The sequence below is a fragment of the Procambarus clarkii genome, chromosome 19 (assembly GCF_040958095.1).
Source record: "Procambarus clarkii isolate CNS0578487 chromosome 19, FALCON_Pclarkii_2.0, whole genome shotgun sequence".
In the NCBI taxonomy this organism is placed as follows: Eukaryota; Metazoa; Arthropoda; class Malacostraca; order Decapoda; family Cambaridae; genus Procambarus; species Procambarus clarkii.
In genome coordinates this window covers 20,836,719-20,851,127 of record NC_091168.1, presented here as the reverse complement: position 1 = coordinate 20,851,127, position 14,409 = coordinate 20,836,719, and the positions used below count along the sequence as shown (strand labels likewise).

General features: G+C 45.9%; 1 protein-coding gene across 1 annotated transcript in view; it reads right to left on the bottom strand.

Moving 5' to 3' along the window:
* The window catches only part of LOC123757513 (myosin-IIIb), a 64,452-nt gene that overhangs the window by 15,848 nt on the left and 34,195 nt on the right, over positions 1-14,409 (bottom strand). The window contains exons 6-16 of the mRNA XM_069327091.1: positions 10,892-11,068; positions 7,668-7,805; positions 6,601-6,765; positions 5,779-5,946; positions 5,451-5,567; positions 3,842-4,030; positions 2,481-2,683; positions 1,686-1,825; positions 1,450-1,470; positions 894-1,067; positions 223-433 (exon numbers count right to left, since the gene is read on the bottom strand). Of these exons, the coding sequence (XP_069183192.1) occupies positions 223-433; positions 894-1,067; positions 1,450-1,470; positions 1,686-1,825; positions 2,481-2,683; positions 3,842-4,030; positions 5,451-5,567; positions 5,779-5,946; positions 6,601-6,765; positions 7,668-7,805; positions 10,892-11,068 (1,703 nt within the window). The remainder of the gene's footprint in view (positions 1-222; positions 434-893; positions 1,068-1,449; positions 1,471-1,685; positions 1,826-2,480; positions 2,684-3,841; positions 4,031-5,450; positions 5,568-5,778; positions 5,947-6,600; positions 6,766-7,667; positions 7,806-10,891; positions 11,069-14,409) is intronic.

Below are 14,409 nucleotides of genomic sequence, written 5' to 3'. Positions count from 1 at the left end.
GAGAGACAGAGAGAGAGACAAAGAGAGAGACAAAGAGAGAGACAGAGACACAGAGAGACAGACACAGAGACAGAGACACAGAGACACACACAAACACAGCTCTAGATAAACTCTCGAAAACAAACAGACACACACACACATAGAAAATAAAAAAAAACAAATCATACAGCAAAACCTAAAAAAAATAACAAAAACAGCCCTAAGAGCAGTGCCAACACTCACTAAACAATCCTGCAGAAGGAGAGAAGCCGATTGATGTTGTTAACGACCCAGTCGAACAGCCTGCCGTACATGGCCTTAGCCATGGCGTCCCTCGTGCTGACCGCCTCCTCCACCGTGTTGTTCCTGGTGATTATCTCCCCCTTCGTCACCACGCTGTTGGACGTCAGCGCCTCCGTCAGGTCCGCAGGTTCGATCCCCAGCAACTCCGACACTGTTGTCACACACACACACACACACAGGACAAGAGTATATGATTAGTGTAAATCATGAGGGTAATGTTGTGGAGAAATGTGAGGGAAGGTAATTATGAGAAGAGTGGTAAGGTAGTTATGAGTAACCCTCCAGAATGATAAGGGAGGTTTATCAGAGGTTGTCTATCCCTTCAGAATGATAAGGGAGGTCTATCAGATGTTGTCTACCCTCCAGAATGATATGGGAGGTATATCAGAGGTTGTCTAACCTTCCAGGATGATAAGAAAGGTCTGCTCAAGGTAGTCTATCCCTCCAAAATGACAGGAAAGATCTGCCAAAGATAGTCTATCCCTCCAGAATGATTGGGAAAGTCGGCCAATATACAGAATTTTCCCCAATTTTTGCTTTTGATTTGCATACCTCAACTCGCAGGTAGCCTAGACCCCTTCCAATCCCTAATCCCCCCCCCACCCACTCACCAATCTTGATCTGCTCGACGTTCTTGACAGCTGCCTGTTCCATGTTGTCCTTGTCAATGGTCTGGTAGAAGTCAACATCTCCCAGGTTGATGATAGAAGCGAGGATCCTGTACACAGAATCGAGTTCGTCGTCCCTGAAGCCTAGAGACTTGAAGCCTTCGACCACTTGTTGAACTGGACAACGTTGGACTGAACGAGACACGGGGAGAGAGAGGACAGTTAAAGGGCACTGATCAATAGGTAGATACGTAGATAAGTGTATATGTATACAAGGGACCTGCTGCTTGGGTAACAGCTTCTCCCCCGAATCAGCCTACCCTAGCTTTGCGCCCTGGAGAGACCACTCCAGACCAGGCCGACACCAGAGTGCAACTCCATAGTCTCCTGAGACTGATAGATACCTACTACTATATAAGGAGATATATAAACAGCTGATATTCTCTGACAGAGAAAAAATAAATTGTGCTTTCTTTCTTTGCCTTATTTCCTATTCTGTTTCCTAAATTATTTTTGTGTATCTCTTCTCTCTCTTTTTTATTAGCTCTTCTGCATCTACTCTTCCGTTTATTGGTTTTAGCTTAATATACTTTTTGTTAACCTGTCATACATTACCCAACTGTGTCTTACCTCTCAAGTCAATATTTTGAATTCTCTTTGATATACTTGCCCATACCCATGCCCAGTCTACCCCTCACTTGCCCTCTAACCCCTACCCCCTTCACCAGCCTTTCTACCCTTTCCCTCACCACTTCCCTTTCCCACCCCAATCCTCCCCTAACCCCCTTACCTCACTCCTGCTCTTGCTCCAGTTGGCCCCGCTGAGGTAGCGATGCTTGGCCCTCTGGCCCTTGTCAAGGCAGTACTGGAGGAGCTTGTCCTCGGCCTCCAGACCGTCGTGAAGGTAGTAGAAGATGTGGAAGTTCTGCTCTCCTCTGCGCCGTCAGGAGATGTGTAAGGAGGAGGAGAAGGAGACATTGTTGATATACGTTGATATATGTCTTGGTGGATGGAGCAGAACCACGATATATAAAATAGCAAAGAGTAATTGAGAATATTTGACTGATACGTTAATTATAACACACAGGGATCACACTAATGTGATGCATCAAATGAACAAGTCCACAAGGGCCGTGACGAGGATTCGAACCTGCGTCCGGGAGCATCCCAGACACTCAGTTGATTAAGGCAGTGTCTGGGATGCTCCCGGACGCAGGTTCGAATCCTCGTCACGGCCCTTGTAGATGTGTTACATTAATTATACCTTGTATATTTACTTGGGTGAGATCTAAAGGAGGAGGAGAAGGAGGAGAATGGGTAAGAGTGAAAATTGAAGATAAATGAGAACAAATTGAAGAAAATCTAACAAAATAGGACAGGACAAGAGTGCAACCTCAAAAGGATACCTGTTCAACCAGGCTGTGACTCATACGTCAGGCTGCGAGCAGCCGCGTCCAACAGCCTGGTTGATCAGTCCGGCAACCAGGAGGCCTGGTCGACGACCGGGCCGCGGGGACGCTAAGCCCCGGAAGCACCTCAAGGTAACCTCAAGGTAACCACCCAGTACAGCCCCCTACAAGACCCACTCACACGGCCTGGTGGACGACTCTGGACTGCTCCAGGAGGTAGACGGAGATCTTGGCGCCCGTCACCTTGCCCAGCCTGGTGTACGTCACCTCCAAGTACTTCCCAAAGCGCGAAGAGTTATCGTTGATGCCGGTCTTGGCGTTCCCGAAGGCCTCCATGATAGGGTTCACCTGCAGGATCTTGTCCTCCAGGCTCCTGTTGGGCGCCTGTTAAACGGGAACAGGACAGAGTAATATGACGCAGATTTGACACCGAAATTGGTGTAAACAGGTGTTTAGGAGAATTCTAATATTCTAACTCACTCACTCTCTCTCTTTCTCTCTCTTTTTTTCTCTCTCTCTCTCTCTCTCTCTCTCTCTCTCTCTCTCTCTCTCTCTCTCTCTCTCTCTCTCTCTCTCTCTCTCTCTCTCTCTCTCTCTCTCTCTCCAGCCCTCCTTCCTTCCGTCCCATTGTCCTTTTACCAATTATCCCTACCTCCTATTCTCTCTCAGTGGACAAAACATGCTTAAATAACTTTGAATCAACATTATCGATGTTAAATTTACGTCAATATTAGCCGAAAAATCTGATGGTAAACTCATCATGGACACACTCACACTCGTCAGACTTCATAGGAGTCGTGGGTTGTCGCAATAGGAGCCACTCCTACTTAAGTACGGGCATGGGGTTGACCAGACTCTCACCCTGGTGACACTCGTATACAATCACAGTCTAACCAGAACCTCAAGCTTCCAACCTCAAGTAGATACAGAGACAGACAGACACATTCTGATTAGGTAAGCCTGGCATCTTGTGGTAGGCCCAGCAACATCTGATTACGTAGGTCAGGCTACAGAAATTCTGATTTGATTTTCTCTTAAAACTATTCAAATGTTTTGGCGCACTTTCCCCTCCCATGTGACTTATTCCTTTTCTAGTGTGCTGAACCTGCATGCCACCGAACCCCTCCCGTACATAACTAGCTCTCTCTCCTCCCCCGTACACTGCTAGTAGCTTAGGCCCCCCGTACACTGCTAGTAGCTTAGGCCCCCCGTACACTGCTAGTAGCTTAGGCCCCCCGTACACTGCTAGTAGCTTAGGCCCCCCCGTACACTGCTAGTAGCTTGGGCCCCCCGTACATAACTAGCTCTCTCTCCTCCCCCGTACACTGCTAGTAGCTTAGGCCCCCCCGTACACTGCTAGTAGCTTGGGCCCCCCGTACACTGCTAGTAGCTTGGGCCCCCCGTACACTGCTAGTAGCTCATGCCCCCCCGTACACTGCTAGTAGCTTGGGCCCCCCGTACACTGCTAGTAGCTTGGCCCCCCGTACACTGCTAGTAGCTTAGGCCCCCCGTACACTGCTAGTAGCTCATGCCCCCCCGTACCTTGCCCAGGGTAACGAGCTGCTTGAGGAGAAAGTTAGCGCTCTCAGTCTTGCCAGCGCCGGACTCGCCAGAGATGACGATACACTGCTGCTGCTTCTGGTGGAGCATGTTGTGGTAGGCATTGTCAGCCATGGCGAAGATGTGGGGCGGGTTCTCACTCTTCACCATCCCTCGGTGAAGACGCGACTCCTGTAGGAAGCGCAGCAGGTGGGGGTTAAGGCAGGTGGTCCGACCCGTTCTCCTAATACAACGTCGCATTTTGGACGTATACTCTTACCATAAAGCCAAAAATTTGTACTAGAAAACGGCAGCGACTCGCGGAATTGACACACTGTCCCGTTTTCTGTTTTGGGTTCTCTGGGAGGTTAGGATAAAGGGGGGGGGGGACTTTAGTACGACAGTTTCTTGACGTTGGGAAAGCTTAGGAGGACGGGTTGGGTGATTAGTAGTAGCAGGAATCCCTCCTGCAGGAGAGGGTGAGGGGGGGGGGGAGGTAGTTAAGCACCGGTAACAAGCGTGCTTAATTATTGTTTATCAATAATAAACACAAATATAATAACGAAGATACAAATTACATAAATATTGCTTCAGAACAAAAAATCCTAAGCCTAAAAGGGTGGAACAGTATCCATGAACCCGTGCTAGGCCTAAATTATCAATTCTTGGCCTAAAATGTAACATACGCAATCTTAGGCCTGATTTAGTAAACACATTCTTTTTGGTATTCTTGAGTTAATATAGGTTATCTCTCTAACTGATGCTATCTTCCTTAACATTTAACATTTTGTTCATTATAACCGTAGTTTATGGAACAAATTTGTGACTAAAGTAACAGAAGAGAAATAGCTGGGTTGTTCCAGTTATATGGCGCACACTAAATATATATATATATATATATATATATATATATATATATATATATATATATATATATATATATATATATATATATATATATATATATATATATATATATATATATATATATGTCGTACCTAGTAGCCAGAACGCACTTCTCAGCCTACTATGCAAGGCCCGATTTGCCTAATAAGCCAAGTTTTCATGAATTAATGTTTTTTCGACGACCTAACCTACCTAACCTAACCTAACCTAACCTTTTGGGCTACCTAACCTAACCTAACCTATAAAGATAGGTTTGGTTAGGTTAGGTAGGGTTGGTTAGGTTCGGTCATATATCCACGTTAATTTTAACTTAAATAAAAAAAAATGACCTCATACATAATGAAATTGGTAGCTTTATCATTTCATAAGAAAGAAATTAGAGAAAATATATTATTTCAGGAAAACTTGGCTTATTAGGCAAATCGGGCCTTGCATAGTAGGCCGAGAAGTGCGTTCTGGCTACTAGGTACGACATATATATATATATATATATATATATATATATATATATATATATATATATATATATATATATATATATATATGAATGAGTTTGGGTTGATATAAATAGCAGCTGCCTCACATGGGCCAAAATGCTTTCTACAGCTTCCTCTATCCTCATAATCTTGCTCTCCAAGAGATACAACCATCTTGGATGCTGAAGAAAAGTCTGAGCAGCGATACGAGTAAGCACAGCAAGACTCACCTTCTCTCCATACACGTCTAAAGTCTTGAAGGGGTTAACCGCAACGAGGATGTCACCCATGTAGGTGTAGATCTGGTCCGTGTTGTAGCGTCGATACAGATGGTCGACAATAACATCCTGCAAGCGACGCAGACGGAGGGAGATAGGGAAGAGGGTTGGTTAGTGATCAAATATGTAGGAAAATCAGTTATGTTGAGGGGGGGTTTATAGTGTAAATATAGCCATCTCCCAGAGATATGTAATTTCTTTGAATCTCACCGCCCCCTTCGCCAGCCTGTCACCGCCCCCTTCACTTCCCCCTTCACCGCCCCCTTCACCGCCCCCTCACCTCTGACAGCTTCTCCAAGCAGGCCAGGTCATCCATCCACAAGGGCGTCCTCTTCGTCTTGCGGTCAGCCTTCAGGGCCCCGCCCTTGATCGTCGTCTCGGGTTCCTTCTGCACCAGTTGGTTCCTCTTTCTCAGATCGTCCTGAAGGAGCGTCAACTCCAGACGAATCTTCAAGGCGGGTTAAGAAGAAACAAGGGAAGCTTAAGATGCTTTCTATGCATGATCTAAAAACAAAGGAATTGTAAATCTTAAGGAAAGGGTGTTAACACACGTGTTTCAGTCTGTTTTATCGTACTGAATCTGAAGTTTAGTAAAACTATAAAACCAATAAGAATTTTGATTATAAATGAAGATAAGGGACTTATTTTTTGGGGGGGTTAGTTTTTTTAATCTGTGGGTATTAGAGCCCAACTTTATATATTTTACCTTAAAAACACCTCGCTAATCAATGGGGTCTTTCGTAATCTTTCTCACGATTACAGAGTCGTAATGGATTACCCAATATGTCCCTCCATAATAAGTGACATTATGGAGGCATACTGGAGTCAGTACACACTTACTGAAGGCCATACCTGTCAGGTATCACTCATTACCTGTCAACAACTTCCCCCCCCCTAACCACCCATCAAGCCACCTCAACAACCCCCCCCCCCCCCCTCCCCACCCCCCACCTTACGTGCAATTCATCCTGTCAATCCACTGCTTATCAGTCACTCCAAACCTAGATTCATTCCATCAACCAAGAAACCACCAGGATTCTACCTCGGCCCTTGACCACATTCTATCTTGGCCCTTAACCACATTCTATCTACCTCGCCTCACCTGTTCAGGGTTGTTAGGGACGCCCTTGATGAACGGGTGCTGGAGGAGCTCCTTGGCCCCGGGACGCTGCTCAAAGTCTTTAATAAGACACTCGGAGATGAAATCATTGATGTGAAGCGACCACTCGGCGGGCCGGTCCAGCGTCGGTGGAGGATTTCTTGGGATCTGGAGAAATTGTCAGAAACGTGGTTTGTTGAACTAAACACGATGAAGTGTACATCTCGGTCATTGAAAATATTAATGAAATGCCACATAATATAAACAAGGAATACCACAGTTAGATGAAGTATGTGTCTTCGCAGCTTCTCAAGAAGGCGGAAGATGAAAAGGAATCTTATGTCACTTGCACAACACTAAAAAAACTAATTTGAGATCAACACACAACTAAACCACACACCAGTGGCCAGAACGTATATAGAATACAATGAAGAACGTACATTGAAAACTAATTTGGAGATGAGAGTGTACTTAGAACACATGAATTATCCAAACCTGGAAAAGCTATTAGGCCGTTCTTCACCGGGAACAACCCACTCATGGGGGGGGGGGGTGGACGTACCTGGAACAAGGCCCGCATGGGGTGGACGTACCTGGAACAAGGCTCGCATGGGGTGGACGTACCTGGAACAAGGCCCGCATGGAGGGGTGGACGTACCTGGAACAAGGCCCGCATGGAGGGGTGGACGTACCTGGAACAAGGCCCGCATGGGGTGGACGTACCTGGAACAAGGCCCGCATGGAGGGATGGACGTACCTGGAACAAGGCCCGCATGGGGTGGACGTACCTGGAACAAGGCCCGCATGGAGGGATGGACGTACCTGGAACAAGGCCCACATGGGGTGGACGTACCTGGAACAAGGCCCGCATGGGGTGGACGTACCTGGAACAAGGCCCGCATGGGGTGGACGTACCTGGAATAAGGCCCGCATGGGATGGACGTACCTGGAACAAGGCCCGCATGGGGTGGACGTACCTGGAACAAGGCCCGCATGGGGTGGACGTACCTGGAACAAGGCCCGCATGGGGTGGACGTACCTGGAATAAGGCCCGCATGGGATGGACGTACCTGGAACAAGGCCCGCATGGGGTGGACCTCAGAGAGAGGCGGCTCCCCATCAGCCAGTTCAATAGCGGTGATGCCCAGAGACCAGACGTCACACCTCACATCGTAGCTGTAATCAAGCTGCTGCTCACACGCGATCACCTGCGGCGGGACCCCAGAGCTTTAGCACAACCTCCTCCCACACTAGAGCATCGGAAATTTTCACGCTCTAGGTCCACGGCGTCAAAAATTGCAGTGGTTCAGTGAAATTTTTTTTAGAACCTGTCTACCACAATTACCATGAACCAGTCATTCACTACGTATATAACTCATCATTACTTACCAGCGATCATCATGTACTAGTTATCACCACATGCAATTCATCATGTCTCGGTCATCACCACATGGTCTTCAAGTACCGACCATTACCACATGCTAATCAACCATCGTTACAATCGCCGTCTTATTTAGTACTTTTCCCGGCTTCAAGAGTCATTTTCCCGCCTCATTGTATAAACTACACGGCCGCGAGAATGTTTTATTCGATGCAAGTCTTCCGAGTTGCAGCAGTTTTGAGAAATTCAAGTTTTCAGTAGTGATGTTCCCCATCGACATGTTGCAAGATGGCGGTTCAGGAAAGCCGTCGCTCGAGATGATTTTTGGCGCCTTGAGAGGAGCAGAGACGAGGACGCAGGGACCAGGATGAGAAGATGATTGGTTGTAGGTGTTCGAAGTAACCAATCAACGAGTAGCCCAAGGTTACGTCACCAGGGAGCGCGGGCTTATTGGGTACTTTGGCCCAGGAGGCGTCAGTGTACCTCAAGATCTAGTGGAGGATGGGTGCACATGGCCGATGCTCTCTAATATCGCAGATTTCATTTGCATATCGAGTTATATATCTTTGCTAAACCTTACAAAGTAAAAGAAGTGTCAACAGCTTAAACGCGCCTCAGGGAGGCGTTATTTGCAGACCTCACAGAAGGGGCAATTAAGAGTTCATTCTCTGATGCGATTACCATGAAACACCAAGCCCATTCTCATACCAATTTGATAGTTATCTAGAGATTTGTGATGGTCTGAAAGTACGTTACGGTTCCAATAATAGTCCACTTGTAAACTGGCAAGTGAACGTTCGTTGTAAACAATGTTCTTAAATTATAGCTAGAATTATAACTAGTTTCTTTAAAACAAGAGTCTATGCTTAACTTTTTTTTTTTGAATAGGCAGAAGAATTTAGTTTTGTGTAAATTAAAATTCATGGAATACCCAAATAAGTTTCGAATTTTATATTTTTTTACAAGTTTGAGAAAAAATAGACTGCATTAATATACTCAAAGATAATGAAAGCTAACCTAACCTTAACGTTACATAACCTTATCCCTAACCTAACCGTGAATAGGTAGTAGATAATAGAACTAATCACGTAGTGGTTTTGAAGTGACCACCTCCATTCTTGTTGCTGTTATAGATTCAGCTACTCGGAACAAGTTCCAAGTTCCCCGGGCTATGGTGAGCCCGTAGTGAACTTACCTGGCACAGGAGCGGTGCCTCCATCCTTCCTGATGACAGATTTAGTACCCAGTGACAAACTGTGTGAGCAGCGAGGTGCCAAAGACTATTCTCCAGTGTGTTAGGATATAACCGCCTGCTGCGGAGACACCCCCAAAAGTCCCAATACATGTGTAATGGTAGTTATTCCACTGACCAGTCACAAGGTCTCGTATGTACCCTTAAGGAATCATTCTCCTCAGCTAGGATCGTCGTCAGGGAGTGACACGTTCAGGGTGATCTTTGACTCTTGACGACGTGACTCAAGACTTCGAGGAAAATGAAATGACAGTAAGAAAAGTTACCTCGTCTGAACAAATCCACAAAGGGCCGTGACGAGGATTCGAACCTGCGTCGGGAGTATCCCAGACACTGCCTTAATCGACTGAGCTAGGAACTTCGGTTTCACCTCTTAACCCTGTCGTAGCTCAGTCGATTAAGGTTGTGTCTGGGATGCTCTCGGACGCAGGTTCGAATCCTCGTCACGGCCCTTGTGGATTTGTCCATTTGATGCATCACGTTAGTGTGATTTCTGTGTGTTACCTCGTCTGTATTCCTATCTTAAATTATATATATTTACTGTTATATCATAGGTACAACATCTGTACAAGTCAGCCCTACTGCCGTCACCAGTCAGCGTCTTCTGTAACTCAGCAGTACTGACTTCATCACACGATATTTCTGCACCGTCCAGTGCTCTCTTTTCCCCCCATATCGTGAATTTCAATGCGTCGACCCATCAGTGTCTCCATCAGGCGACTCTTCCAGACACCGAGCTGATACACTGCCTACCAGGGCAAGGTACGCACTTGTCAGTGGACATTACGAGCCTAGGCACGTAATGTTTACGTCCCTGAGCTGAGCCCTGGAAACACAAACCGAAACTGTCTCTATTTTCCGCTTGTTACAACTTGTAATAGAGTTGTTACATCTTGGCTTAACGTGTTTATGACGTATTAGAACGTTGTTACAACTTGCTATATTGGTTGTTATAAATGGTTAGGAGGTGTTAAAACTTGTTCGAACGTTGTACCAACGTCATAGTTTCGGTGTGTGTTTGGCGGGAGTGAAGCACTGTGCGCTTGTTGTCTCTGTCGGCGACTCTGATTGGCTCTCATTTCCCGCCACCAATCGAGGGCAATTCTGGACCAAACTACCACCAAATGTCGGCGGCCTCGTTACCGTCTGCAACACTTTAATACATTATACTTTTGAATCACATTTATAATCTTAACTTGGTGCGACGAATTAACACGTTCTGATAGCTTTCCGTAACAAGTTATGCGATTGGGCAGTGCATTCGCCCAAGTGTGCGTAGAGCAACCTGTCTTCTCGAGCGTTCACAACGTCTTTAAAGTGATGTACTAAACTGCCCGAACCTAACCTAGTCTAGGACCTACGAATAAAAAACGGAACATGACGTAAATTTTGCTAGCCCCCTTCCCCCCCCCCCCCCACAATCACCACTTCTGGGACAAATTATCCGAGCAAGATGGTGAGTGGTTCCCTATTGCATGTGTGTTGCAATCAGTGGATATCTGCAACATCAAGTACCAATCACCACCACGTACATGTACCAATCATCCCCAATCCAGTCACCATCATTTTAGTACCAGTCATCACCATGTCAGTAGCAGTCATCACCATATATCAGTCACCATTTACCAGTCATCACCCATGTACCAATCATGACCACGTACCTCTGGGGCCATCCAGTAGGGGGTGCCGACGGAGGTGTTCCGACGGCCCCAGGTGGAGGCCAGGTGGGAACTGACGCCGAAGTCAACCAGCTTGACGTTGCCTTGTTCCGTCAGGAGGATGTTGTGGCCCTTGATGTCTCGATGCATACACTTGTTGTCGTGCAGGTACGCCATGGCCTGAAACATCAGAGCAGTGTGTAGTGAAGTTGGTGGAGGATGGGGGAGGGGAATGAGAGGGAATGGGGAATGGGGGGGAAGGGAGGGGTGGGAGGGAGGGAAGGGAAGGGTTGGGAGGGAGGGAAGGGTTAGGAAGTTCCGGTAGAAACTTCCTACCGGAAGTTGATATATGGTAATGAATATATGACACAAAAGGGTGATATTAATATTTCTGGCACAAATCTTCTCTATATTTCCCTCACGTTCTTCGTCATTTTGGGAAAGGAAATTGAAAAATTAACTCTCCAAAGATTTATGTTCCAATTCAACGTTGCCTGACGCTAAAACCTGCGCTTCGTTGAAGCTCTCAACATCATCGCGGGGGATGTGAATACAAATTATTGATTGATTGATAAAGATTAAGTCACCCAACTAGTGGCACGGGCATGAATAGCCCGTAAATATACAATTTATCTGAAGATGAGGAATATATAACCAATCAGGATGAGGTGAAATTACGTGCTATCCTGTCCATGGTGGCATTGTGAGTTGGATATTTAGCTATAGTGGCCTTAACGATGGCACAATTCACCCAAGTGCCTGCTGGCTGTTCATAGTTAGACGGGTGTTTGATGTGTAGTGCTTCGCCTATGTCTAATATTTTATTGTTGTTCGATCAATCGATTATTTTGTTGTTGGTGAGGATGTTTCCGGTTTTGGTCTGGTTGTGTGTGTGTGTGTAGGTATTATGTGTTCTTTGACGGAACTTTATTGTTTGTGCATGCTCAGGTGTCTTATAAGATATGTTGTCTTGCCTCTATATTGAGATCACTCGGGGCTAACAATCATTAAATGGGCAAATACAGACATAGACTACATTGGATTCTTTGAAGCCGTTTCGTCTGGTGACTGGACAGTTTTCATGAGTAACTAGGCGGCCATCCTGCTCTTGTTGAGCAGACCACACACTAGAAAATGAAGGGACGACGACGTTTCGGTCCGTCCTGGACCAGTCTCAAGTCGATTTTCTAGATCGACGTAAGAATGGTCCAGGACGGACCGAAACGTCGTTGTCCCTTCATTTTCTAGTGTGTGGTCTGGTCAATATATTTCAGCCACGTTATTGTGACTCATCATCTGTATCCTGCTCTTGTGGTGTATGATAAGCAGTCATGCTTCTGTGAATTATGTCTTACGTGAATTTCCTTCGTTTTACGAACCGTCGAAGAGAAGTTGCAACAGAAGATATAGATAGATGGTACAAGGACTGAAACGGTGACCGTTTCATCAGAATATGGCGGTTCACCTTCCTCTTAATGATCTCTTCAACGTTTCCATTGTTGAGAAAGACATGTCTTTATGTACTGAACTGCTCAATAGTCTGCTTCCAACTGGCGCTGCCTGTAAGGGTAGGGCCAGGACGTAGCAGACTAGCAGAGGACGTAGGGCTTGACAAAACGTCCCTTGTCACCTTGTGTTCACTACTAGCATGAAGCCACATTGCCATAGTACAGAGTGCAGTGTGACAGCCACCATTGTACAGGAAAGGAACCTCCACTCTACATCTCGTAAGTGGAACTAAGCACGAAACTTAGCTCGAAGGCTTCCTGAAGCTGTTGAATACTTGTAAGACTATGTTAACGTACTTAAGTAAATCTCAAGTTTTAAGTCAATGTCAACAATGACTTCCTCCTCAACAGCTCACAAAGATAAACACCAACGTGGCGACTCACAGCGACACCGTTCACATGTTAATTCGTGCTACAAGCAGTTTCTTAAGTATGCAAACTGGGATGTCAGGAGGAGAGTGTACTGGAGCCTGGTAAACTCTGCTCATCATCATTCCTGTAGACTCATCCCTGTAGGCTCGTTGATGAATAACGTTGATGGTGTGTGTGTGTGTGTGTACTCAACTAGTTGTGCTTGCGGAGGTTGAGCTGCGGCTCTTTGGTCCCGTCTCTCAGCTGTCAATCTACTGATGTACAGGTTCCTGAGCCTACTGGGCTCTATCATATCTACACCTGAAACTGTGTATGGAGTCAGCCTCCACCACATCACTTGTGTGTGTGTGTGTGTGTGTGTGTGTACTCACCTAGTACTCACCTAGTTGTGTTTGCGGGGGTTGAGCTCTGGCTCTTTGGTCCCGCCTCTCAACCGTCAATCAACAGGTGTACAGATTCCTGAGCCTATCGGGCTCTATCTGTGTGTGTGTGTGTGTGTGTGTGTGTGTGTGTGTGTGTGTGTGTGTGTGTGTGTGTGTGTGTGTGTGTGTGTGTGTGTGTGTGTGTGTGTATTCCACAATCACTTTCTCTTGTTTACCGCCCTTCCTCCTGGTCCGTGACGTCACCAGCCTTGACCTGTGACCTCACTTACCCTGGAATTCTCGCCAGAAACACTTTCTCTTCAAGCAAACTGGGCAACCCTGAGTGAAGGCACTCCGTGACGCTAAGAACCCCCCCCGTGACTCCAAGCACCTGGTGAAGCAAGACACTGCGTGACGCAACTCTTGTGTAAGCTCCTTTGTGGCTTGTTTCAGCTCGAAGCTCTTGCCCCTTTGTGTCAGTTTCACTGTGGCTTGTTTCAGCTCGAATCTGTTGCCCCTTTGTATCAGTTTCATTGTGGCTTGTTTCAGCTCGAAGCTCTTGCCCCTTTGTATCAGTTTCACTGTGGCTTGTTTCAGCTTGAAGCTCTTGCCCCTTTGTATCAGTTTCACTGGGGCTTGTTTCAGCTCGAAGCTCTTGCCCCTTTGTATCAGTTTCACTGGGGCTTGTTTCAGCTCGAAGCTGTTGCCCCTTTGTATCAGTTTCACTGGGGCTTGTTTCAGCTTGAAGCTGTTGCCCCTTTGTGTCAGTTTCACTGGGGCTTGTTTCAGCTCGAAGCTGTAGTCTAAAGCAAGCAGCAGAAAATTGTATTACACGTTGAAATCCAGTACAGAACCTATTAAAGCAAATCACATGCAGGTAAGACTCATTAATATACTTGGGTTCAGTTCCTATCGAACTTTATCGCAGCATTTAATAGTATTTTACTCTGATATCAATAATGTAGTTTTGCCTTTATCTCAACTGTGGGGTCTGGGTGTGTAGCAGAGAGAGAGAGAGAGTTGTTTATCCTTGAATTTGTCAGTTAAGTAAATAATTTATACTTTTAGGAGGTTTTTTTAATTCTGTAATAAAACGAATATATAGACCATTAAATCTCATTTCCGCAGAATGAGAGTTGAGACTCAAGGTCAGATACACCTATACATATTTATATGTAACTTAAACATATTTAACTATTCTGTTGTAATTGAGAAACAATTGCACGTGTGTATTTGCACTTATATATATATATATATATATATATATATATATATGCTC